Source organism: Scardinius erythrophthalmus (genome assembly GCF_964197995.2).
Source record: "Scardinius erythrophthalmus genome assembly, chromosome: 20".
Classification (NCBI taxonomy): Eukaryota; Metazoa; Chordata; class Actinopteri; order Cypriniformes; family Leuciscidae; genus Scardinius; species Scardinius erythrophthalmus.
This window is the reverse complement of record NC_138240.1, coordinates 32840980-32866717: the sequence shown is the minus strand read 5'-3', so window position 1 is coordinate 32866717 and position 25738 is coordinate 32840980. Positions and strand designations below refer to the sequence as shown.

The window sequence follows — 25738 nt, the reverse complement described above, 5'->3', positions numbered from 1 at the left end:
CACACTTCACACAGGGCTGGTGTCAAGGTTAGGACCTGTTCAGGTCTGCTAAAGAGTGAAAATTGATTTTCAGACTTCCTGAAAAGTCAACACTGAACAACAGTACGTAATCACACTGTACACTTTATACTTTAAAGAATATTAAAGGCAGGGTAGGCGATTTGTTTCAGAAAGAGTTTTTGCTATGCTGGTTGAAAGTCTCTTCACATCCTGATAGCAATCACAAAGTTAAGTGGCCTAAATGTATTTATATGTACCGTACTGTATATATCGTCTGTGGAAGCCGGAGGACCATAAATCGTTCGTCCAATCATAGTTGACCTGGCTATCAACATATGTATTTTCATACCTCCACACACCCTGCTCACACAGATGTCACACGTCATCAGTGTGTTTGCCACCACAATACTATGCAAAGTTGCTTCCAAATTACAGTAGTTATATATAATTACATTTAGACCACTTAACTTAGTGATTGCTATCAGGATGTGAAGAGACTTTCATCCAGCATAACAAAATGTTTTTTTTTTTTCTGCCTTTAACAATAAAAACGCAGGAATATTAGGCACGGATCCAGTACACTGATACTGATACACATGTGTTGTCTTTCTCGACTGTTTAGGTTCACTTAAGACATAACCTACTATGTTTGCTAGGATACTTGCAAAGGTGTGAATTTGTCTGTTCAAGCGCAAGTCTTTGCAGTATTCGTGTGCTGTCTGACTCTGAGACGCGGCTTAGCCCACATAGCCTAAATCTTCTCACTGCGCACGCATGTTTTCTTTCACGTCGTCTTGCGCTTGAATGTTTAAATTGGCAATGGCAACCCTATCAAAGCTGAAATGAATCTGCAGCAGTCAGGTGGTACAGGTCAGTGCTCTTTAAGTCGTTTATGTTCATTATTATTGCTTTGAGACGTGAGTTTAACACCGTCTCTCGTGTTTGCTGTACGCGTTTTGTAGGAGTCGTGACTTTGTAGAGGTTCTGAAGGGATGGTGGGATATTATGCTTTCAAAGCTAGTTTGCTATTGCTAGCCTCTCCTTTAATAAATTTGAATTATTATTTTTTAAATTAGTCTGAATGAATGATTCAATGACTCACTCATAAAGACTTCCCTTACGAATCAGAATGAATTATTCATTGACATATTATTAACAGTCACTTGTTGCCATCTACTGGTGTAATAATGTAATTGATACAATCTTTATTTGAAGCATCAAGTTCATTTCAAAAGGTGAATTCGTTTTGAATGTTCTGCTGTGATCTTACTTGTCAAAGATTAAATAGACATAGCTGAATTGTCATTTAGGAATAAGATTGCATGAGTGTTTGAATTGAGATTGTGACCTTTTAATGATTAATCCTGCAGCTCTACTGTGCGCAAAATATTTTATGAGATTCATGGTCAGAAACAGTTCATGAATATCTGATTTATTCCCCTAATGTGGACTAAATGTTAAAATCAAACTCAATTTGTCTGGCCAGGTTGTTCTTGCAGAATTTAAATTGATGGACACCCCAAAATAATAGAGATGATATTTCTTGCAAATGCTTTGTTCTCCCTATAGTTGCAGAGAAAAACAAATATGAAGCACAACCAGAGTAGTCTAAGTTGTGAATGAATGATTGTTATGAGCTGATGCTTTTAAATGAGTCAAGAAATCTTGAACTCGCATGTTTGAATCGGTGTAATGACTGACTGAATTGGTTGTGGTTCTCAACAAATCTTTAGCTTTCATCAGCCCGAAATCAAAAGAGAACTGTTATCATGTTTTGTGTTATTCTGAAGGTGTATGAAACCTTAAATTAAATTGAAAGTTTCAGAAAGAAATTCAGAACATTTGGGCATTATAAATAGTAGAGTCACAATTGATTTGAACTGACAAACAAACTCTCTTGCGACCCATGGAGAACTGTGAACTCATTATTAGGGTTCATGTTTGAAGGTGTCCTGTGGTTGCTAGTCATTTGCTGTCATGTGTGTGGCATATGTGTGTGTTTGCAGTGAGACTGCATCCTGTGAACACCTGAGTCTGCACTGGCTCGGAGTGAATGTCCGTCTGCAGTAGCAGAAATCAGGAAAGTGCATGTGTGTGAGATGTGCACATGTAGTAATAAGGCAGACCACAGGAAGACTTGTGGCAGCGGCGACAGCCACTTCTAATTATGCACATCCGCCTTTGATGGATTTATGTGGCCCATATGAGAAGATTGGATTTGCCTTTGGGGTTTTCATAGTGAACCTAAACATTGTCTATGAAATACTATGACCTTATGACCTTATGGGTTTTGTTTTTACTCCTCAAAATCAGCCTCCTTTGAAATGTAAAAATGAGTATAATGATGGAATTGAATATTATAAATGTTAAATAAAATGTATTCTTTATTCTTAAGGTGAGTTTAACTGTAATCTACCTTATAATTATGCATTTCTGTTTTCCTAGGATTCCATTCAAAATCGGACAACCGAGGAAACAGATTGTTTCAAAAACGGTAAGAAATCCACAGGATTGTCCTGTTCTTTTCCCCATGTTTGCTGTTTTCTGTGACTCTCAAACACAATAATATTAGGCTAATATTTATTTTACACAATATTTACCTCCTATAATTTGCTATTCATTTATATTAAAAAATATATATTAGCTCTACAAAAGAGCTTTTTAGATGTAAACTGGTATTCCTATCATATTTTAATTTATTGTTTTAATAATAAAAACAGATTTGTAGCTCGAATAGTTTTACCTTTTACTGCACTGTGTTCTGCATTCACAGCGAAATGAGGTGGATATAATGCAACTGTGTTTTGATCTATTTATTTTTTTAACTCCTGCTTTGGTTCTGGAAGTATTTTTCCTTATTCATTCCTCTTTTTTTCTTTTTTTTTTTCTTTTTTTTTTGCTTCGGAACTGTTGCACTTTATAGTGTTTGCTATATCTAGAGACCAGAATATCATGGAGACTTGAGGTTAGGGCTGCACGATATATGGTTTTAGCCATATGGTTTCGTCTTTTTGTGCTTGAATGGACACATGCACGCAAAATTATGTCAAAACGCCCATCTCGGATAGTATCCTCATAAACACACTCGCTTATGGCTCACGTGAACACAAACAGTTGAGAAAGAAAGTGGATGTGTATCATTGGATTCGGGCATCAGCTCTTAAAGTGACAGCAGCCTAAAATTCCCACTGCTGTCTGTCCTTTATTTTAATAATACAACAAAACTTAACAAAGATTAAATACTGTGAAGACTATGCAATGTTATTTTACATTTGATTATTCAATTTCTGTATCTGAATACTGTCGTGAATTACTTTCCGGAAAAACATAAATCACTGTTTATTTTATTTGTGTCTTTGTTCTATTGTATCTCTGTTTCTCTGCTTGTAATTTGTTTATTATTTTTATGCAGATTAACTCACTACAAAATCACCCCAGTCGTTCTAGAATGACTAATTCTTTCCAGAATAGAGCTATTCAATTCATCTGGTGAAATTATTTTCATATCGCAATATAAATATCGCAGAAAAGCGAAATATTGCAATGTCAGTTTTTCCCAATGGGGTGTGATCTTTTGACTGGGGCCAGTATGCAAACACCCTGCAACACTGTAGCATCGCGTCGACCAGTTTTCTCAGGCACGTGCCACTCACATTTTCTTCCGCAAATGTAGAGGTCTAGTTTTCTAGTCCATTTGACTCCAGCGCTGTGGTTAGAGTTTGAGTCATTGTTTGAATAGATCAACTGTGAGTTCATAAGTGCTTCTCTGTTGTGGACACCGTACACTTGTGTGTCCGTAAGTGGGCGTCCTGATCTCTTCCTCATTTTTGAGAGGTCAATCAACATCTTTTTTTTTTTCTTTTTTTTTTTTTCTTATTTTCCCCTCATCTCCTCATTCCCTAACTCGCCTCCTTTCCTGTTACACCACACTTCCATGGTCACCCATGAGTGGGCAGGCCACAGGCCGGACACGCGGCTCTAAACGGGGTACCGACTGCCTGCCTTCCCAAATATTGTTTATTTACAGACTTTGCCCACCGAACCACAGGACAGGAACCCCTACTGCTGCAATTATGGCATCATTAACCCCCTACACACAGCGGTAGGGTGGCATGGACACAAACTAATGTGGCAACAGAAGGGCACTGCAATAATTACAGGACCTCCTGAAACTGCTGATTTCCAAATGAAAGATTTAGCTTGTTCTGTTTTCTTAATCTTTTTTTATTTATTTGATCTCGTTGGCGTTCTTCAGACATCTCGCCTAATAGCTAAAAGGTCCCAAACTGATATCCAACTCATTTTTTTTCTTCTTGCATACATCTATTGGCTTTATTCTCTTGTCTTACTTTTAGGTTCTGCAGCCATGCAGATCCTGTTTTTGTGATTACACACCCAAGAGAGCTTGTATAAAACTAGAGCACTAGTTTGCCCACACACTTCTTTAAAGAGATCTTTCTATCCATTCTTCTCGTTCCACTCTCATATCTCTCTACATGTTCTCCACAGGTTGAAAGGGACTTTGAGCGGGAATATGAGAAGCTCCAAAAGTAAGTTGACATGTCCGATGTTGTTTTTGTTTTTGTTTTTAGTTTTATTCGATGTGTTCTGTTGCCCACAGAGCTTTGAATGTTTCAGAGTATCATTAGCTAGAGTGCAGCAAGCACTCATATATATGTTTTCCCAACTAGAACGAACAAAAAGTAGTACGCCGATTTTAAAAATAGATCGACATTGGATCTGAAACCTTTTGATTTGATCAAAACCATGGCGCCAGTCTAGGTTTTCCAAAGGATTGCTACATTGGTGACGAGACCCTGAAGCATTATTTGTTTCTCCCCAATCATGACAGAAGATAAGTGATTCTTGTGTATGACACAATGAAAGTATGCTTACAGCGTTCTCAGTGCTCTAAATGAGAGGCTGACGAAAATGCCTCCAGCCTTAATCCATATGTATGTTCATGCATAGACCTGTATCTACGGTGACTTTCCTGGCCAGACTGTATAGACCATGTAATCCATAAATTCTGATTAATGTGAAGGGGTAAATCTCACAAAACCTCTTTCATCCCAAAATTAAAAAAGACAAATATTCTTAGTAAAGAAATTGAAGCTTATTTTAAGACAATAAGCAAAAAAGATGTACTAATAAAAGTCTAAGCATTTATTAAATAAACAACATAAAAACATTTGTATTAAAAATTTTTCATTATTTTTTAAATTAACATTAATATACATAAAAAATTACAATAAAGAATTGAAGCTTTCATTGAAAACTGGAAAAATTGAAAATGTAAGAAACATTATATATATATAATCTGAATTTGAGTGTTTAATTCATATGAATCAAATAATGTAAATGTATCTATAATTAATTATATAAATTTGTGGGGATTCAATGAGATCTGGACATATTTTTGTGATATTCACCCCAGTATGGAGCAATTTAAGGAGTAAACTTTTTTTCACAGCTTTGTTTTGCATGCTTATCATATCCCTTTTCTTGTTGAATCAGGTTGGAGGTCGTCTGTAGAGATGTATGTGCTTACTAGCGCCTCACCTAACCATGTCGCCTTAGTTTCGTTTGTGTAGGTGGAGTCTCAGTCAGTACAAAGAGTTATAAACCATATATCACTTATACACAAGCAGTTGTGGTGTGGGCACGGACATGTAGGGGCCTGAACTCTTGTCTGAGAGGGCCGCTCCTTTGGTTTGATTGCTATCAGAATACCTCACATTACGCAACAAAACACACCCAGAGAACATGATGCCCGTTGTCTTCATGAAACTCTTTTGTGGTCCTCTTTTTGGGGGGTGCACTTCCCAGAGCACTACATACGTTTCGTCATCAGATTTAGTTTTAAAAATGAATATTCTTTCTGTCATCATGTACTAATAACCCTCATGTCTTTCCAAACCTGTATCACCTTTATTTTATGGAACACAAAAGGAGCAATTTCGTAGATTGTGCTGGTTGCTGTTTTCCATGCAATTACAATAAACAAAGACCAAAGATTTCAGTTACGCCTCCTGCAGAGAAACAAGTGTGGATCTTTTCAAGTACATTTATTTCATGTTTGATGTATGAAATGTTTGTAAGGCTAAGTTATATTGCTTTCAAATCTCATGAAGTATGAAATAACAGCTATAAGTGAAACATAAAATAAATTAGCCTATACAATCAAATACAGACCTATGGTAATTATAGCTAAAACCTTAACACAACCTTAAACCTTACCCTACCTATACTATAAAAAAAAAAAAAAAAATCTGTGAAACGGGCCTCCGAATGCATAAACGTAGTTTATTTTCATAAAAGCCATATTATGTGTTCTTTGTGTTCATTCATTGATTCATATGGATTCATTTTACGGTGTGTTTATTAGCTTTTTGGAGCATTACAATTTTGGGTATGAACTTTCAATTGATGGGCAAAAAACTCAGGGTTCATTAAACATATGTTAATTTGTCTTTCGAAAATGATCTAAAGTCTTATGGGTTTAGAACGACATGATGCTGAGTAAACAATGACAGAGTTTTTATTTTTAGGTTAAAAACCTAATGGTTTGAGCCTAATAGTATCCTTTACTATAGTAAAATGAGGGGCTCACCTTCTTTACTTACTTGTCGCCGCACATTTTGGCATGAAAATTCACACTTTGTGCCAGTAGGACTTGCATGTAGTCGTTGCGTTATCTTTTCTCCTCCGTCTACCCCCCGTATTCATTCGTCAGAATGTGGGGGTTTGGTGCTAATGTGTTGGCTTGTAACCTGCGCTAACTCTAAATGCCATTCACATGTTAGAAGGAGGCGTGCTGCTAGCGTGTTCGCATGACAGCCGTCTGGAGCAGCTGGGCCAATGCTACTCTATTAGCACCTACCGTAATGGCCCCTTTATCTCGTCTTGTTAAGAGTCTTTCTTTTCATTTCTTGCCAGTTAACCATGATTCCCACCTCCTCCTCCTCTTTATCTCTTCAATTGTTTTTTTTTTCTTCATTTTTTTTCAGCATCCTGTTATAAAGGTGATATATTTTCCCACAATTTTTTTGTCCACCTTCATTTTCTTTGTAGAGCCAAAAAAAAAACAAAAAAATTTGCACTTTCAGAAGCGTTTCCCCCGTTCTCCGGTTTGCTTAATTGCTGTAATAAGTGCGGTGTGAGGTGCCTCAGGGGAGTCCCCCAGTCCGTGTCTAATTTTCCATCTAATTGATTATAATGAACAGCTCCCCCATCACCGCCGCAAACACACACTCATGCGAGCGCGAGTCGGATGCTATAGTGCGGTAATTGCAGTTGTTAACACCCCCAGCGGGTGTGAATGGATCAACACTGTGAAAGACCCTGTGAATGATCTCTTCTGCCTCTCAGGAAATGTTACTGTTGTACAGAAACATGAATGGATACTCACAGATGAGCGGATTTAAAATAGATCCGGTTGTTTTATCTCTGATTTAAGTATGATATGAGCATTTACTACTGTAATATGATCAGATGACAGTCAGGAATAGAAATGGTTCACTGCTGTTTTCAGCAGATAGTGGTGATCATTTCTGCTGCAGATACACCTAAATGATTCCTAAAATACCTTTATTTGTGCTTTTTGTCAAGGAGAGATGTGCTGCTTATGTGCTTTATAAAGCCCCTTAGGCTTATCTTGAAGAAGGGATGTGAACATCTTAAACTAGAATATCACTGTGACTTGACTGTTACACCTTAGTTTTGTACAGGCAAGCACTCGTAATAAATAAATATACTTTTGAATGGTTGTGTGTGTATGTATGTATGCATGTATGTATAATTGTGTGTCTGTGTGTACATATATGTATGTACGTATATAATGTGTTTGTATATATCTATGCATATGTGTGTAAATATAAATATCTAAATATTTCATGTTTTATGGGGACTTTCCATGAACATTAATGATTTTTATTCTGTACAAACTGTATATTCTCTTCCCCTACCCATCACAGAGAACTTTCTGTTAAAAACATAATTAGCTATAAGCTTTTTTCCTCATGGGGACCAAAAAATGTCCCCACAAGGACAAGGGTTTCGGATTTTGCCATCTTTGTGGGGACATTTTGTCCCTATAATGTAGTGTTCACCAAGTAAACACACACACACTTTTGACCAATTTGTTCTTGCTGAATTTTCTTAAAAATGGAAGAAAAAAAAAAAAAGAGAGAGAGAAAAAAAAAAGAATGTTCTTAATTTTATTGAACCCCTCTCCTCCCTTTTTTTAGGTTGGAAGAACAGACAAAGAAACTGCATAAAGACATGAAGAAAAGCACAGAGGCTGATTTAGGTTTGTGATTGTGATGATTCCCTGTTTGCTAATGTTGACTTATCTAAATATAACTCCTCTCGACTCTGATATAATTGCTTTTACTGGTCATAAAGAAAGGAAATCTTACCATTGTGTACAATTTTAAAGTCAATATAAGCTTGCATCAACTCTAGATTTGCACTGAACCGTCATCTATTTCACTTTTGTATTTTCTGCTCTGATATTGACAGATATTTGTAGAATTCAGTTAACATTAATTAAAAATTTTAAAAGATGTATTACAGAGCTGAGTATTACACTTTGGGTCGCTGACAGCATTATTAAAGGGATGTCTTGGATTCAGTAAACCCAGATTGAAATTGAATGGGTTTGACTGTAGAGACATATGGTAGTATTTTTATTTGTGCAGGTCTTAAACAGTCTTCAGTTTGATATTAAACACTCTGCAGATACCCTGTGTAAAAAGAAAACCCACATTTTTCTATGTAGATTAGCGTCTGGAGAAACTGGACATCATACACTTAACGACTGAGGATCACAAACTTCTAGACTTTCAAGTCATTTCAAACACAAGAAACTCAAATGAAATGTGCACATTGTTGCTAGGAGATTAATGACAAATTATATCATTATGTGTTCTATAATCAGCTCAAAATATCAGACATGATTAATATCCTCTGACTGGATGGAATCATCGTCTAAAGCTAAATAATCAGACTCTGTTCCCATCACACACTATGAATTTCTGATAGTCAGAGCCAGCCTGCAGATTTTCGCTAACTAATGTCCAGACTGCAAATCGGGGCAAGCGTTTTGCAGTGTATTCCAGCCTTTAATTCCATGTGTGTGTGGGAGGAGTAAACTGTGCTTTCCAGTAGCACTGCATATTGTGTGAAAGTTACCAGGTTTACCGGTTTTATCATTTATGTTGTCATGACAATGAAACTTTACATAGTCAAGGCCTTGTCTCACACAGACTTGTGTAATGTTTAAACCCGAGGCTATACTCGTGAACTTCTGAATGAATCAGGCAGGTATAATGCCACAAATGCCTGTTTTGAACCTCAAACATTCCTTGGAACGTGTCGACATGTTTAATAATGAAGACGTAAAGGTCAAGAGGTGAATGCCGATTTCCACAGAATTCTAATAGAACTTAAAGTTTTCTGTTGATTTCCAACTCTGTGCAGGCCTAGCTATGACAATGAACCGCATTTTGCTGAATGTCAATCAGATGGAAATAAAGCATGAGGATAATTTTCTCTCTTTTCATTTTTGTGCGATAAAGGAAACTCATTTGTCAGGTTACAGTGAGTAACGTGCCACACATAATGTGTGCCACACAGCTCAGTTGCACTTGCTTCATCAGTCCTTCACCACATGGAGGCACATCAGCGGTGCATGTTACGTATCAACAGACATGGACCTTTTGTCTGTTAGTTAACAAAAGTATATTGAAATGCTTCCCATGCGTATCGGCAGGTCAGAGATATTTCCAATCTGTAAGATGCCAGGCAAAACAGAACAAAAAGAACAAAGATTTCCAGCGCCGCTCCTCAACTTTGTTCCATGCAGGTTGGAAGGGGTCGTTAGAGAGTTGACAGATGATGAATATTCACTAAAGAGCTCTGATCGTGTAGTGATGCCTCAATAGTGCCAACGCCAATTACAGTCCGTCGCCTTCTTTGCCAGAGCTGCTTAAAATCAGAATGCTGATCAGATGAGCACGTCAGCGTCAATCCAGATCAGACGCACACGAGGCAGGAAGCCAGATAAAACATCCAGCCCTCGACACCCCACAGCCCAAACACAGGAAAGACTTGATTTACTTCAGATAATTGGGGCAAAGTCAAGAAAGAAGGGGAAAGTTTCTTCATTTCGGTCCCTGTATGATGAATATGGATGTCTTCCATTTTAAATTTGAGAACTATGATACACGTTTATTTTGTAAACATAAAAATAATCATTATAATAATAATAATGATATTATTATGATATATTAATATAATAATAATAATAATAATAATAGGTTATAGTATTTCTGCAACCCCACGACAATAATAGTATCATATTATGTTATTCATGGTTTAGTGTGCAAATAAACAAGAGTCCCATTTTGCCATATGTTTGAATGTTTAAAACCACTTAGCACTCTTAAGTACTTGCCACCTTTGCAGATGGTGACTGCTGATCTTTTTAAACCAGTCATCATTAGTCTGTTTGTAGATGACATGAAGTCCCGCCGATGGGGGGAAAATGGACCGTTCAGACATTTTTTCTGCCGTTGTGGCCATTCCTTTTGTTTTTAGGATAAATGCTAACTGGTTTTGTTTGTTTTCCAGCAATGTCTAAAGCAGGAGTGAAGATCTCAGGGGACTTGTTGGGTAATCCGTTGTGTGAGCAGGATCAGGCTTTCCTTGAGTCCATGAACGCTCTGGATACAGCCATGAAGAGAATGGATGCGTTCAATCAGGAGAAGGTGAGATTTCGTTGAAAAAGAACAATGTTTCCCGATCAAGATTTGTGTGCCCCCGATCCGAGTCATTTATTATTGAGTATCTGCCAATACCAAGTCCTGATCTGATACTTGTATTTTCCTAGTGCTTGGTACACACTTCAAGTACATTAAAGTTATTGAAATCAATCAGATGAAAAAAGGGGGGGCATCTATCAGTACAGAGTAATTTCAACATAACAGTTGTTCCAGTAATTATATTTATAGGCCTGCATTATTTATAAGACAGTGGTAGATGCAAACATCTGCTACAATGGTAGAGCTTTTAAATAGACTGTGAGGTCAATTATGAATATGGGACTACTGATATAAACTTCTTGCATTTTATTTGTACAATAAGTGGAGAAACTGAAAAAATATATGGATATGATTAGAAAGCATGAAGCTTGCGGTGCCAGAATGCCAGTCTGTCAGTCCGAAGCAAGACGCAACCCATAGCAACGTGTAATGGCAAAACCGGTTCTGACAATCTGATTGGAGATAAAAATAAACTGTAAATAAATTACTTTTGAGTGATACAAAAGTACCCTAGACTGGGAACCCAGATCTGCCGGCGATTTGAAACCTGTACATTCTTCTATTCTGCTTCCGTTACAAATTTGCAGGGACCAATGACAAACTGGCTTATCCACCTGGCACGTTATTGGCGGGTTTAATCAAATCCAATTCCCTTTAACCTCTCGACGATGCTCAATGGCTTCTTTAGTTTAGCAAACAAATCGCTCGAGTGGATGTAAATACCACTCACATTCATGTTTTTTTTTGCACAACCTGCAAAAATCGCTCGATGCCATTGGTGCTTCTGCAAACCGCTGATCAATGCTCCAAACCAACACGTTTGTTGACACGTTTCCTGCCTGGAGTTTTCGCTGCAAAAGTACGTCACCTGGATCGTTGGTCTGATTGGTTGAAGGACTATCCAATTCAGAGAGTCATTTGAGCTATGCCCGTTGATCACGCCTCTTGTGCAGTAGAAAATACAGAGCGGACTCCCCAGACTGATGTTCAGTCTTAAAAGATTGAGCTTGATCTGGTGATAGCCAGACTAAAAGTACCCATCAAACATGCTTAACATAGAAGCTTGAGTGTGCGTGTGTGGCACGCTACAACAGACATCACTGGTTCTAACGAGTCACGCACATTTGAGCTTCTTCTTTTCCTTTTAATGGTGGTTGGCAAACCAGGGTTGCCAGGTCTGTGCAACAAAAGTAGCCCAAAAATAGCCCAATGCGATTTTCTCCATCGGGAGGCCGAATTCTCCACTGAATTTGTTCATCTGGGGGGTTGGGGGGATTGGAGCGCTGGAATCGTACGTTCGGGGATGGAAATTAACCCGCGATTAAACTTAAAAGTAGCCCAGTTCTGCGGGAAAACCACGGACTTGGCAACACTGTGACAAACCCACTTGAAGGTGCATACCTTCACCATCTACACGACACCTGCGTGACTGTTGACGGAATAAATAAAGGATCGGGCTTAGGATAGCCGATACAATCAGTTAAAAAACGCTTAATCTGAATTATGAATCTTATGAAAAGAATTGTGTTAAATTATAAATGATTTGTATATGTTGTCATTCGCATTTATCTCAGAATGTATTTGAAATCTGCCATTTTGATGGCTAATAAGTGCTTGGTTCAGCTGGCAGTTTTGTTTTATTTTATTTTATTTTATTCTATTTTAGCCTGAGGTGGAAATGCCAGTCGTGGGTTTGTGGCGTTTTTTCATTGTTTGTTTTTGTTTTTTTGGGACAGGATATTGCTGATCTGGCTCTCAGCACAAAGTCTGACCAACCAATAATCACAGCTGTGAAATATCCTCAAAAACCATTCAAGCCTCATTCTATATCAGACCTTTTGAACTATGATCCTCGAGGGCCGTTTTCCAGCAGAGTTTAACACCTTATCAAACACCTTAATCAGATACAGCCAATGACCGCTTTGGTTCGCTCATTATTATTTTTGTTCACATTGTGTTGGCCAATATGTATTAGGCTTATACTGACACCTAGTTATGTGAATGCAGCAGCACACACACATATTTTCAGTTATCGATACGGTTGTCTCAGTATTTGTCAGCTATGATGTTTATTTCATTAACGAAAGTGTACAGTACCAATTAATATTGATTGAGGCGACCCGCTCCATGTAAAATATATGGTATGACTGTAATCTCATGTAAGTTAACTTTTCTTTAAGTACTATTCATTCATTGGGTACTAAAACTTTTTAATGAGGAAAAAGTTACTTTTTACCATCTTTAAATATCATATGCTCCGCCCCCACTTCAACCAGAAGTATTTGGGCTTTGTAAGCTGCTTCTTATTAGGCAGAGCTACTTATTTGCATAATAAGCAAGTGAATGTGAGACATGTTTATGTTTTAAGTGTATATTGCCGCCACTAGATCTGGCTCACTCACCTCTAGGCCCACACAGAATCTGTACACTTTTTATCTTTCCATATTTCTGTACTAATTGTGGGGGGGAAATCAGTGGAATTCTGCAGATTGGATTTCATTATGGTAAAATATGTTTGTGTGTACTGCACTTGTATTGGTAACTAAAAGCATGATCAAATTAGACAAAACATTTAAAAAATGTCCACACACATCCCCAAAAGCTCACATTTACACTCCCTCAACTAGGGATGTGCCCAAAGCCTAAATCCGAATTCGGAAATGCACGGAAAATTCATAACGCATTCTAAGGAGCCTCTAAAGGGACATAGTTAGGCTTGCTGCAGTAGTCGGTTACATTACTCTTTGTATAACCATAGTTTTCCGACAAATATTATGATTAAATGGTGTAGAACGTCACATCTAAAATGTACAAGAAAATTGTAAATAAATATAAAACATAGCACTCTGAAGCATCCTGTGAAATCCATGCTTGCAAAATCCGTACGTTAAATCCGTTCTGGACGATCCTTTTGTTTGTTAACATTCTTAATTCTGAAGCAGGCTTAAATTAGTTTGAAATTTACACATCCTTAATATTTGCATCTGAGTAGAGCTCGCGGTTATGGTATGGGCGGGACATTTCCGGAACACACGCTGCCAATCACAGCACACTGGGCCAGCTAACCAATCACAGTACATTTTGTGTTTCGGAAGGAGGGGCTTGTTCAAAACCGTAACGAAGCGGCGCATTCGGCCCAGACTGGGGAGAGTGGAGCTGTAATAATGTTATATATGTGAAAAATAATGTGTTTTTTGAACAATCAAGCAAGAAAGCATATTCTAGTACACCCAAAAACAAAGTCAAGACTTCGTAAAAGAGCGTAATAGGACCCATTTAAGAACATCCAGGGTTAAGTGTCATATGTTTAAGGGGACAGTGGTGATGCCTCTAGCATTTTATGGGTTTAAACCTACAAACTTTGGTTATCCATCCAAATGATTACAGACTATTTCAAACCACCCTCAGAGATTGTTCTTACCTTGACCCAGAGTTTACCACAGCGCTCATGGCGTGAGAAGCTTAAAAACATCAAGTCTAGAACCATGAGTCTTAAGGTGCAGTCACATTTACTGTTGTGTGCAAATGTTCACAGCGAAATAATCAATGTAATTTTGCATGAGGGCTAGGCCGAATGATTTCCCCAGCCAGATTTTGCAATGGGTTCAAGTTGTACACACGAATTTGCCACGTTGACTAATAGTTCAATCTGCTTTGTTAGAAAATGACTTAGGTGTGAGCTGTGCTTCATACCTTGAACCTTGAACCAGTGAACCTTTTTTGCTTTCAAAATTTCACCAACATTTCGCTAATGTGACTATATATATATATATATATATATATATATATATATATATATATATATATATATATATATATATATATATATATATAAAATACCTGTGCACCCCCCCCCCCTCAAATAAATTTTGTTTGTCTTCCCAATTGCCATCCATATGACCATATGAAGCAAAGTTGGTTAATGTTTATGTATAACTTATGTATAACATCTCTGTTTTGTACATCTCAAAAATGAACCATAGACCAACTTCATATCTGCCTTGCAACACCTTCTAAACCGTGTTTATTTTCTACTTTTGGCCGAGAAAAATAGTTGCGTTTCTGACTTTGGCAGAAGTACGTTCTGTCTTCCCTCCAGCAGATTGGGTATGAGTAAGTTTTTCTCACAGCAGACCCCACGCCCTTCCACACTCAGCGTGCACATGCATCTTCAAATGAGTCCCATCTCTGCGTTGCTATCTTCTGTTTCCTGCTGACACTGATCGTTGTCTTTCTCCCCTCTCATTTCCCCACATTGGAGTCAGTCCTTTCTTTTGAAAGTGGTTAAGAGCCCTTAAGCGATACGCTCAGCACTGACTGCATGTCAGAAGAGTAGCGCTCTTCTTCTCTGGTCTATCGCCTACAACCTCCGCCCTGGAAACTGGGTCCTTCACGTGGCTCGCGCTTGGCGTTTCACCCCATAGAGCTCAATGCATTGGGAGTGTTGGCCGCAGCACTGCTCCCAGCGTGAAGAGGTATAACATGATGCTCAAAGCAAGCATTATAACATGATGCACGATTTCTACTTTGACACATTCTGTTGACCAGTCAAAGCTCAGCTGTTTACTATTTTCAGACTTTTACTGTAGAACATTGAAGGCTAATTATGACTTTTAGGGGAAATACACTGGGTTTTTATTTTTTATGCATCACACCTTTTATCTGTTCTAAGATCGGATATGTTACCCAATTCATTAGCATGTCTTGTCAATCATTCAGATGTCTTGGTGTTTTCTTTATGAGAATCTTGAGAGGGTTAGTATGCCTAAAAAGGAAAATGCTGTTGTCATTGACTTTTATCCTTCATGCAAATCCAAACCCACACAACTTTCTTCTGTGCCAAAAAATAAATAAATTCCTGGTTCATAGTGACCAATAATTTACAAAAAAATGCAGCATCACCACCATAAATCACCATAAAAGTAGTTAATCAGATTTTTTTCTCTGTTTTCCAAGTCCAGTGAAATTATATTGCAGCTTTGTGTGAGAAACAGGCCGAAAATTAAGTTGTTATTCACTGATAATCTTTCTTCCAGTCAGCTGTTAATTCCACAACCAATGCAACCAGGTCATTTTAATAAACTGGCTGATCGATACTCAAAAATTAGACTGGTTTGCTTTCTAGTTTTATTCACGGATTCAGCGTTCTCGTGTTAACAGCTCACTAGAAAGGAAGATAACCTGTGAATAATGACATAAATTTCAGTCTCGGCTATCATGCGACTTCAGATTTGCAACACAAAGATTTTATGAGTACCTTTTGTGTTCCTCAAACCTTATTTTGTTCATCTATCTATCTACATGATCCCCCATTTACATAATACAAATATATTCTTTTGTTGTCCTGATGAGATTTACAGTAATTTACTCCATTTTTATTTTTTTTAATGTGGTTGCCGTCAGCTGATAATCAAAGCCAACAATAGTTGATCAGTCAAACACGTCGTGGATGCAGTGTGAGATACACCACGAGTGCCTCTAGCTGTAATGCAATCCGCAGATCGGCAGATCTCAGAAATAGCAGATTGAAGCCTGATGCAAATATCCTTGCTCTCCGCTGACCCCTCTGTCAGATTCACCAAAGCCAAATGCTTTCTGCAGCGCTCTCCTCTTCGCCTGAGCACCGTTTTCTCATACTCTACTGTATGGGCACTTGGCAGGCGAACAGCGCTCTATCCGTGGGCGACTAGAGATGTTAGCACAGCTGATTTTTCAGCTCTGCATTTTGCAGTGTGCTGGTGTGAATTTCCCTCCTTAGGATGCTTGAATGGTTAATAAGACTTCATGAATCACATAGCAAACCTGCAAAAACTCCCCCTGTTCTTCAGATTGAGAGGTTTTGTCACGGTAGCCAAGCAAATCATATTTGTGTTATATAAAGATAACTAAGCCGTTGTCTTAGCTCTCAGTCGAGGGTAAGATGGATTGCCCCGGGGTGGATACAAATAGGCAGGAAAATGTTATGATAATAAGTGAAGCTTCATTTTAGGCCTTCACCGGGTATTTTTAAGTCATGTTTTAGCAGCTTTAAGGCTCTAGAGACTTTAATGTTTAATAACTAGCAGCCATGATGGTGAGGAGGAATATCGATTTTTTCCAGGGTTTGTATGCATTGTATGTATTTTTGGGTGTTATGTATTGTGTGTGCGGTTGATCTCTGGCCCCTGATTCACACACACACACACACACACACACACACTCTCACTGGAGTGTTTTCCTCAGGCTGTTCTCTCATCATATGGATATACTTCCCCATCATTCCCACCATCTACTGTATCTCTCCGTTTCATTTCTATGTATTCTCGCCTTTGTCAACTGAGAAATAAATCCGCTTGAATGTAATGTTTTATCCATATTTGGTTGTTTCTTCATGTATGGGGCAACTCATGACAGAGGTTGATCTTTATTAAAACTAACTAATGTCAACGTTTATGTATTTAGGTTTTATTAATACGACGATTACAGTAAAAAGAGATGCTTTCATTTACTTTTCAAATGCCTGAAAATATAAAATCCATTATAAAAATATATTTTTTTAAACTATAATGTTGTTTAAATATTTATTGCATTAAAATAATTTAGCGTTTTTTACACACATTCCACCATACCAAGCAATTTTGTCTTAATAAAGTTAGTACACTTTCCTACCTAGAATACAACAGTGTCAATGAAAAGCATATTTGAGGTGAAGTATCCACTGAGGATTTATTTATGATTGTTTTTTGTTTGTTTGTTTTTTTGTTAAGATTTACAGTAAAGTTTATGGTCTACAATAATACATTAAGAAGTAAATTGCATTGATTTATTGTAGGGTTAACCCTAACCCTTTAAGGTTAATGTACAACTATAACTAATCCTAAGTTTACAATCATTTATTTTAAGACCAGAAAAATGTATTTATTTGTTTGTTTGTTTGTTTGTTAGTTTTAGGGTTGATTTACAACTAAGTGTACAACCTGAAATATTTATTAAGAACGTAAATTGGGTCAATTAATAATTATTTATTTATAGTTAGGTTTAGTTGTAATTGTACATTAACCCTAAACCTATTTTTAAATAAATAATTATTAATTTACTTAATAAATGTATTTATTTACTTTCTTAATAAATGTTTCTGGTCTTATCAAATTACTGTAAACTTAGGTTAGGGGTTAATGTCCAACTATAACTTAACCCTAAGTTTACAATAATATGTTAAGACCAGAAATATTTATAAAGAAAGTAAATTGGGTCTATTTATTTATGTGTTTATTAATAAGGCATTTTGTCTCGCCACCTTTCAGAACTCTTATATTTTAGTTTTGTTTTATCTTTTTGTTTGTTCAGGCTATTTTTGACTTTGTGTATTAAAGTAGTCATTTGAAAGAAGGCGAATGAATCGTTGTGTTCTGGGGTCGACTTTTATTTGCTCTCAGTGACTGACTCTGCTCTCAATAGCGAGTGAGTTGTTGATTAGCTCCATAAGCTACAACCCTCTGATGGGCCTGTCAACTTGTGCTCGGGTTTAACGTTCCCTGTTTGCTCTCCTCTTGCATTGTTTGCCAGGTTAGGTTAGCATTCTGTCAGCCAACCACATCCTATTGACATCTCAGATCTGCAATGTAAATGATGTTTTGCAAGTTTAAGATTTTAATTGTGTGGCAACTTTTAAGACTTTGTTGGTTTGGGGCTTGAGGCGGCAATGCGACGTTCGTTTACACCCATTTAACTCAAACACCCCCCTTCGCTCCTCTCCTCTTCCTCCCCCTCCTCTTCTCTTCTCCTCTCCAGCCCTGACACCACATGGAGGAACGAGGGGAATATATAAACTGTTATTGTTAAAAATGTTTGTTTGCAAAGAACTTTCATCTTGTACGGCGGCCCACCCTCTTCAGCGTTTTCAACTCCAGTCGGGGCTGTGCTTTCATGTGCCGTCCCTCGACGATTCCAGCCTTTTGTATTCACTGCTCGATTAATATGCACGTCTTTTTCGATGCTTTCCTCAGGCCAGGAGCACAATAAAGAAACAACGTCACAAACTTTTCCTCCATACTTCTCATTTGAACGCCAAACGCGCTCCGCATTGATAGGGAAGGGGCGTCAGCTGTTGATCTTCTAAATGTGGGGGTCATGTCATATCCTGTTGCCAATTAGCTTCACTGAGAAGTTTTTTGGATGCCAGTTTTTTATTTATTTTGATTTTGTTGTTCGACCTTAATGATCAGTGTAATTTATTTTGATGGTTGTCATTCAGCTATTAGCGATTCATCTTTTTCAGCTAATGTGTTTGTTTTTTGTTTTGTTTTTCTCTCTATGCAGGTCAATCAGATTCAGAAGACTGTCATCGACCCTTTGAAAAAGTGAGTGCTCTTTTTGCTTTTTATCGAAAAATTCTCAAGCAGGTTCTGTTCCGAAAACTAGTACACTGGCTATTTAGACTGCGACTTAGACTTGCAATTTGTTTTATTCTCTCATAATTTACTCTTTTACCCTAATGCCATCCACGATATGAGACTTTCTTCTTCTGATTAACACAAACAAAGATTTTTAGAAAAATAATCCATCTCTAGTGAGCCCATATAATGCAAGTGAAACACCAAAAATCACACACAGCCATCATGATGGTAATCCATAAGAGACTCCAGTGGACGAATCAATGTCTTCTGAAGCGGAGCCGTGTGTCAAAACATCAACAACAATAACAAAAAAATTATATTTTACACTTGTTTAACTATAAACCATTGCCGGATTCACATTCACAAGAGGGTCGAGTGTACACTTGACATAAATAGTGGCCGACCTGTTTAGTTTTTTTGGTGGCCGATGGCACGACTTTTATCAAACAAACAGCAAACCTTATCAACGATGGTGATAATTAAAAAATGCCAATATATTGGCCTTGGCGATAGATCGGTTGACATAAGCGGAAGTGCAGAGGACGTCACTTCTCACATGAGCTTCAAGATGCATTTGTCACACTTAACAACGCACTTATTTTTTTATTATTTATTTTTGCTTTTTAGAGCATGGCATCGTTAGCTTAGTGACATGAGAACATCAAACTAGGCTCAATTCTGAGTTACACTGAATCTTAACCAGACGCGATAAGATTCCAGCAACAAGCAATTTGTCTGTCCACACCAGATGCGAAACGCCTATGAGATCCGACAAAATCAATCAAAAACCACAGCCAATCAGAAGAGTGTATGGGCGAATCTCTCTGCAAACGCACTTCACTCGCTAGTGAATGGATAAGTACACAATCAAATTCAGAAATATTACATCATTTTAACATTATTAATAAATACAGAGTGATTGATACAATCTTTGTCATAGAATACCCTTGAGTTCACAGTTTGAACTTTCTAGTTTCCTTTCATTTATTTGTGAGATCTGAGGTAAATTTTCCATTGTCGTTTTCAGTATGGTTGTAAAGTGCACATAAAATGATATACAAACATTTTTCCAATATTAAAAAAGCCCATAATCAGTACCTGAGATTATTATTGTCATAGTTTGTTGTTGTTACAGCCGTGACATCAGACAAACGGAAACTGTTTCTAAGGGTGTGTTCACATTTGGCAGGTTTGTTTTGATTAAAACGAACTCTGGTGTGATTTCTCTGTTAGTGTGATTCATTTTAATTTGTGTGAACGCTGTGATCCGAACCCTGGTGCGCACTGAGAACCACCTTTCCAGGTGTGGTACCTGTGGTACCTTAATGGACCAAAAACAGGACCTGATGTCAGAAGATGCGACCCTAAATAGGACAGAAAGCTCAAGAATATCTGGTTCTTCTTGTCACAGTTTTGATGTTGCCCAGTACAGGTAAATGCAAGCCTCCGTCTCATTTAGCCCAACACACAGCATTGAGGTCACAGCATAGTGTGGTCTGGACAAAAAGAACCAAGAGAACTGAATTGCAAGTGTGAACACACCCTAAAATTGAGAATCCCTTGTCACTCGTGGACAGAAACCCTGATTAACATGGAAAAGATTGCTTTTATCGCATGTTGCAGCATCACCTCGCGTCTGGTGGACATTGTGTTAAGTCTAATGAATAAAGTGTCAGGTGTGAAATTGCTGCCACGTGTGCTTTCGTTTGGGTAAGTGTGCTGCCTATGTAGGGAGTAGACAGTGAGGAAGCTCAGGATTTAGAGCAGAGCTGGTTTGTCTGTCATTGTTTCAATCTTTTTTTTTATTCCATTGGAATGTCGAACATCAAATATTTTCCAAATGAGACATTATCTTCCACTGAACATCTGTCCTGGAATAGATTATGCCGTTTGAATCACAGTTGCATTGACTGTCCATATATGCGTGATCTTAAGTTAGTTATGAATGCTGGCTGGGATTATGTTATTGTCTTTAAACACCTGGAATCAATTTGCGTGTCCTCGGTGGAAAAAAATCTGCGGTTGTTCTATTTCAGTCGGAACTGATATGTTTATTGCATAAAACAACTACAGCCAGGCTGACGCAATTAATAAATATGTCGAAGGTGTGTTAATGACTCTCTTTCAGGTCGCCAGACTTCCTCTCAGCTGCGCGCATTAAAAGAGCAGAGCGTTATACGAGACGTGGTCTGACGGCTGCAGGTCTGTCCTGAATGAAAGAGTGTGTCTGGAGAAAAGTTTATTTGGCTGTCCGCCCCTCCACTCCTCTCTCGCCCCCATGAGTGCTATTCCATGCCTCGTTCTCTCGTGGGAGGAGCCGGAACAGGAAGCAGGCCTTAACGAGAGACGAGGAAGAGGAGACACTCCTAACAAACGCCTCTGTGTGTGTGTGTGTGTGAGGATTCTTGGAGGAAGTTCTTGCTCTACTTTCGTTCCTAAAGGATGTGCGGATTTGTGTTCAATTATGTAAGAAATAATTATATTTGTTTTTTATTACTTAACCATTCACCGCAAAGAGGGTTTGGTCTCTCTCCACTCTGGTGAAAGCCGTACAGCTGTCGTGTGTGTGTGTGTGTGTGTGTGTGTGTGTGTGTGTGTGTGTGTGTGTGTGTGTGTGTGTGTGTGTGTGTGTGTGTGTGTGTGTGTGTGTGTGTCAAAAACAGTGAGACGAGTCATAGGAAGATGGATAGAAAGTACATTCTGGTGGGGTGTGTGTTGTAAAGTGTACATGCAGTTGTGTGTGTGTGTTTGGTGGCAGGACGGAATGGTTCTCATTTCCGCTGGATGGTGGGTGTGTGGCGGACGTGTGTGTAGGCTCTTACCGTGGCCTCAAGCCCAGAAACACACACACTCATGTACACACAAATACTATGAGCACAGAAGAGGCTTTAAACAGCAGAGCAGCATACACACTCTCACACATACACATGCAAACTTACAGCTGACCACTTCTAAATATGACTGCTTGGAAATGACGGTGGACATAGTCTTCTTGAGTGAATCTCACAATTGTTGAAAAATATCTAGATCGTATTTCTCCTCAAAACCAAAAGAATCACGTTTACTTTATACAAATCAGTAAAGATTTCACAGCAGAAAGACACGCAAAACTTGTCCCTTCAGGTCGTGGTTCACAATTACAAAAAAAAAAAAGTATGAACTTTCAATCAGATGATCGAAGGCATTGTGTGCAACAGGTTTTTCAGCAAAGTTTTGATCATGTTGATACAGTAATGATAAATATGATCCAGTAGGCCTAATAGGGTTACGATGCAGATCATGAAAATTATATTTTTCTGTAGAGAAATAAATAGTTTTTTAGGACCATCAGTATGTTATTATTAATATTTTGTAGCATTGTGACGCTTTACATTTTGATTGTTTTTATTTAAATAGGTTTAAGTTATTTAATTATGTAGTTCATCTTAGTGTTGTTGTTGTCAGTTATGTACAGTGGGGTTTTGTTACATCTTGTGGGTTTAGGTTTAGTGTTGTGTGTGTTATAACGATGGTGTTTTGTATTTGTGTGTGTGACACTGTGCAACTGCATATGTTAATATTTCTCTCAGCTTGTGGAAAAGCTACTTGGGATGAACTTGTATTCATCATGTGGCTTTCTCTTTCCCACCTGTGTGTTTTGGTGGTTGTCAGTGTGTCATAAAGGTAGAAAACAGAGATTTTACTTTCAAACTTAATATGCATCCATATCAAGTGTGCTAGAAATCTCATGTTTAGCTTTTAACAAAACCGCATTCTTTTAGCCATCGCTACGTCTCGGTCTCGCCTCCAGTGGAATCCTTAAAACACACTGTCTTTGTTTCCTGCTGAGCCGTAACACATTTAATCAGATACCATGAAAGACGAGATTCCATTAGTGCATGAATAGATCAGCGTTTCTTGTTTCTTTCTCGTTGTTCTCCCAGTGTTCATGGGAGGAAAGTATTTATAATGTGATCCTTCTGAAAAGCTGTTGAAACTCTAATGGCTTCAGACAGATGTCGGATCTCTTAATGTGATAACTCATTTCTAAACCAGGTGAGTGCGTGCCTCTCGCTGTGAGTGTGTGTTTTGTCTGCGCTAACAGAAGTCAGCAGTAGTTTTGAATTGTGCGAGTAGCTCTCCATTATATCTGCTGGGCGATATGCATTAGGGGGAGGTTGTTTTGACTTGGTTCATTGAAGTCTTTGTTGACTAAAGACAAGATGGATTTTTTTTTTCTTCTGATATGTCTCATGGAGAGATATCTTGGTAATAGTGACGCTTGTCTTAAGCAAACACCACTAACTATTGCTCATATATAAGGGCTTATTCAAATCAAAAACGTTAAGTATTCTGCTTGGTTGCTTAACTTGTCCTGTAATGTTTGTGCTACAGCCATGGACGATACAGTTCCTCAAATCACACTTGCTGACGAGGGACTTCTCCAAGTGATCTGACTTAAAAGGATTAATTCACCCCCAAATTTTAATGGTCATATTTTTTTTTTCTGCAGATCAAAAAAAGATGGTATTTGTTTCATCTGTTTTGTCCATACAATGAAAGTCAATGTGGTCCAAAACAACGCAGTATTGGAAACCATTGATTTTCATTGCACAGACAACACAAAACGCACAACATGACAGGACACTCAAAACAAAAACACAACACATTTTTGCAGACTTACAAGTTAGGAGAACAATAGAAGCAATCAGACCAACAAGAGGGCAACAGTATACAAGTGCTGTAACAAGTCTCTGTCTAGCACAGTACACATAGCAAGGTTTTTTTAAACAAGTCAAGTCAAGTCATCTTCATTTATATAGCGCTTTTAACAATGTAGATTGTTTCAAAGCAGCTTTACAGAGATAAACGTATAATTTAAGGTAACAGAGATTTGGCTTTATAGCGGTTCTTTAATAAAGTTATTTTCCAGCTAAAGTTAGTTTTGATTGATTCGCTTCCGTCGCAACAATCATTTGTTATTAAATTAGGGGCCGCTAAGACGACACCATTCTCTCTACATAGACTTTAAAGGGGTCATATAATGCCATTTTTGTACAAGCTAATATGATTCTTTAGGGTCTAAATTAAAAGTTTGTAATATACTTTAATTAAAAATTCTCATTAGTATTGTAAGAAAACACTAATTTTACCTGGTCAAAAACAGCTCTGTTTTCAGCACGCCGTTTCAGTGCATGTGTCTTTAAATGATAATGAGCTTTGCTCACCCCGCCCCTCTGTTCTGTGGGTACACCGTATTAGACATTCTCTGACCGTATCTAACACAATAACCACGTGTTATTCGTTATAAACGTGGGATTATGAATTATATTGAGAACGTCGTACATAGAAAACATGCTGTAATGTACCCTGAGTGTAAACCTTAGACGCATTCATCGTGAAGCTGCAGCAAGGTTTGCAAATTTCGCAAAGATTAATATAAATACTAATATAAAGGTTAATAAAACATTACACTCACATCTTCTGGAGGCTCAGCAGGAACACGTTGGTACCGATCCGTTTTTTCTCGTTTGTAAAGCTGTCTGGTGTGAAATGATTCGCGCAAACATGAAAGCACAGACGATCGTGGGGAATCCCCGTGAGGGAATCCCCGCGTCAATCCTTTGGGCATATCGCTTCAAAAACAAAACTCAGCCACTGCTTCTTCAACGGCTCGGATTTAGGAACATCCAAATGACTGCTGTGTTCCTTATTACATCTAAGAACAGAACACCACAATCGCTTAGACGCCATTCTACTCCAGCATATCAACAATGGCGGACTGCTATGACGACGGCTGTCACAGCTTGCTCAGGGCGGGTCTTGTGTTGAAACACGGCTGTCAATCACAATAGCGGGAGGGGCGTACGATCTTATGACGTCACAATATCGAACGGCTTGATTTCAGAGAGGGTCAAACATATAAGGAGATTAAAACAAAACCACTGGATGGATTTTTATCATGATAGGATGGTTGTGTACAGGCACTGCCAACAGACATTTCAGTGCAATCAACTTGTAAAAGTGCATGTACCATTATATGACCCCTTTAAACGCGAACCTATGAGAAACGTTGATGGCGGTCACATGCGCATTAAGAATGGGTTCTATAGTTATGTGCGTTTGAATATATGTGCGCAGGTTTGGAATTCCCTACAAACAAAGTACTGGTCTTTCCTTATAATTTTTGATACAGAATTTTATTTTATTTTATCAATTCGGGGTAGGTACGCGAATTGAGTTTCCCGACGACGCTTTATCTGTAGAGTGGTAAAGGGATCCTCCATAGGGAGAGACTAGTTGGCACTTCAGCACTGCGTTGTCATCGGGTCCAGGCGAAGGTCCTTCGTCAGATCTGGATACGGCCTGGATCCGGCAGGCTGCGGGAAAACCTCGGGATAAACAAAAGACACTAAAATTAGCGTAGATGCCATTCTTATGATGTAACGAGTACATCAGGATTTATGGGAAGTGTTCCCGGTTCCAGCTGACCTAATCTAACATTAAATTATAGAAGTCTATAATGTATTATGTGAAAGCTAGGTCAAAGAGATGTAT

General features: G+C 38.1%; 1 protein-coding gene across 1 annotated transcript in view; it reads left to right on the top strand.

Moving 5' to 3' along the window:
- Nucleotides 1-25738, top strand: part of bin3 (bridging integrator 3) — a 60223-nt gene that overhangs the window by 11511 nt on the left and 22974 nt on the right. Inside the window, exons 2-6 of the mRNA XM_081349615.1 lie at nt 2446-2494; nt 4510-4550; nt 8250-8311; nt 10636-10772; nt 19125-19165. Coding sequence (XP_081205741.1) covers nt 2446-2494; nt 4510-4550; nt 8250-8311; nt 10636-10772; nt 19125-19165 — 330 coding nt within the window. The remainder of the gene's footprint in view (nt 1-2445; nt 2495-4509; nt 4551-8249; nt 8312-10635; nt 10773-19124; nt 19166-25738) is intronic.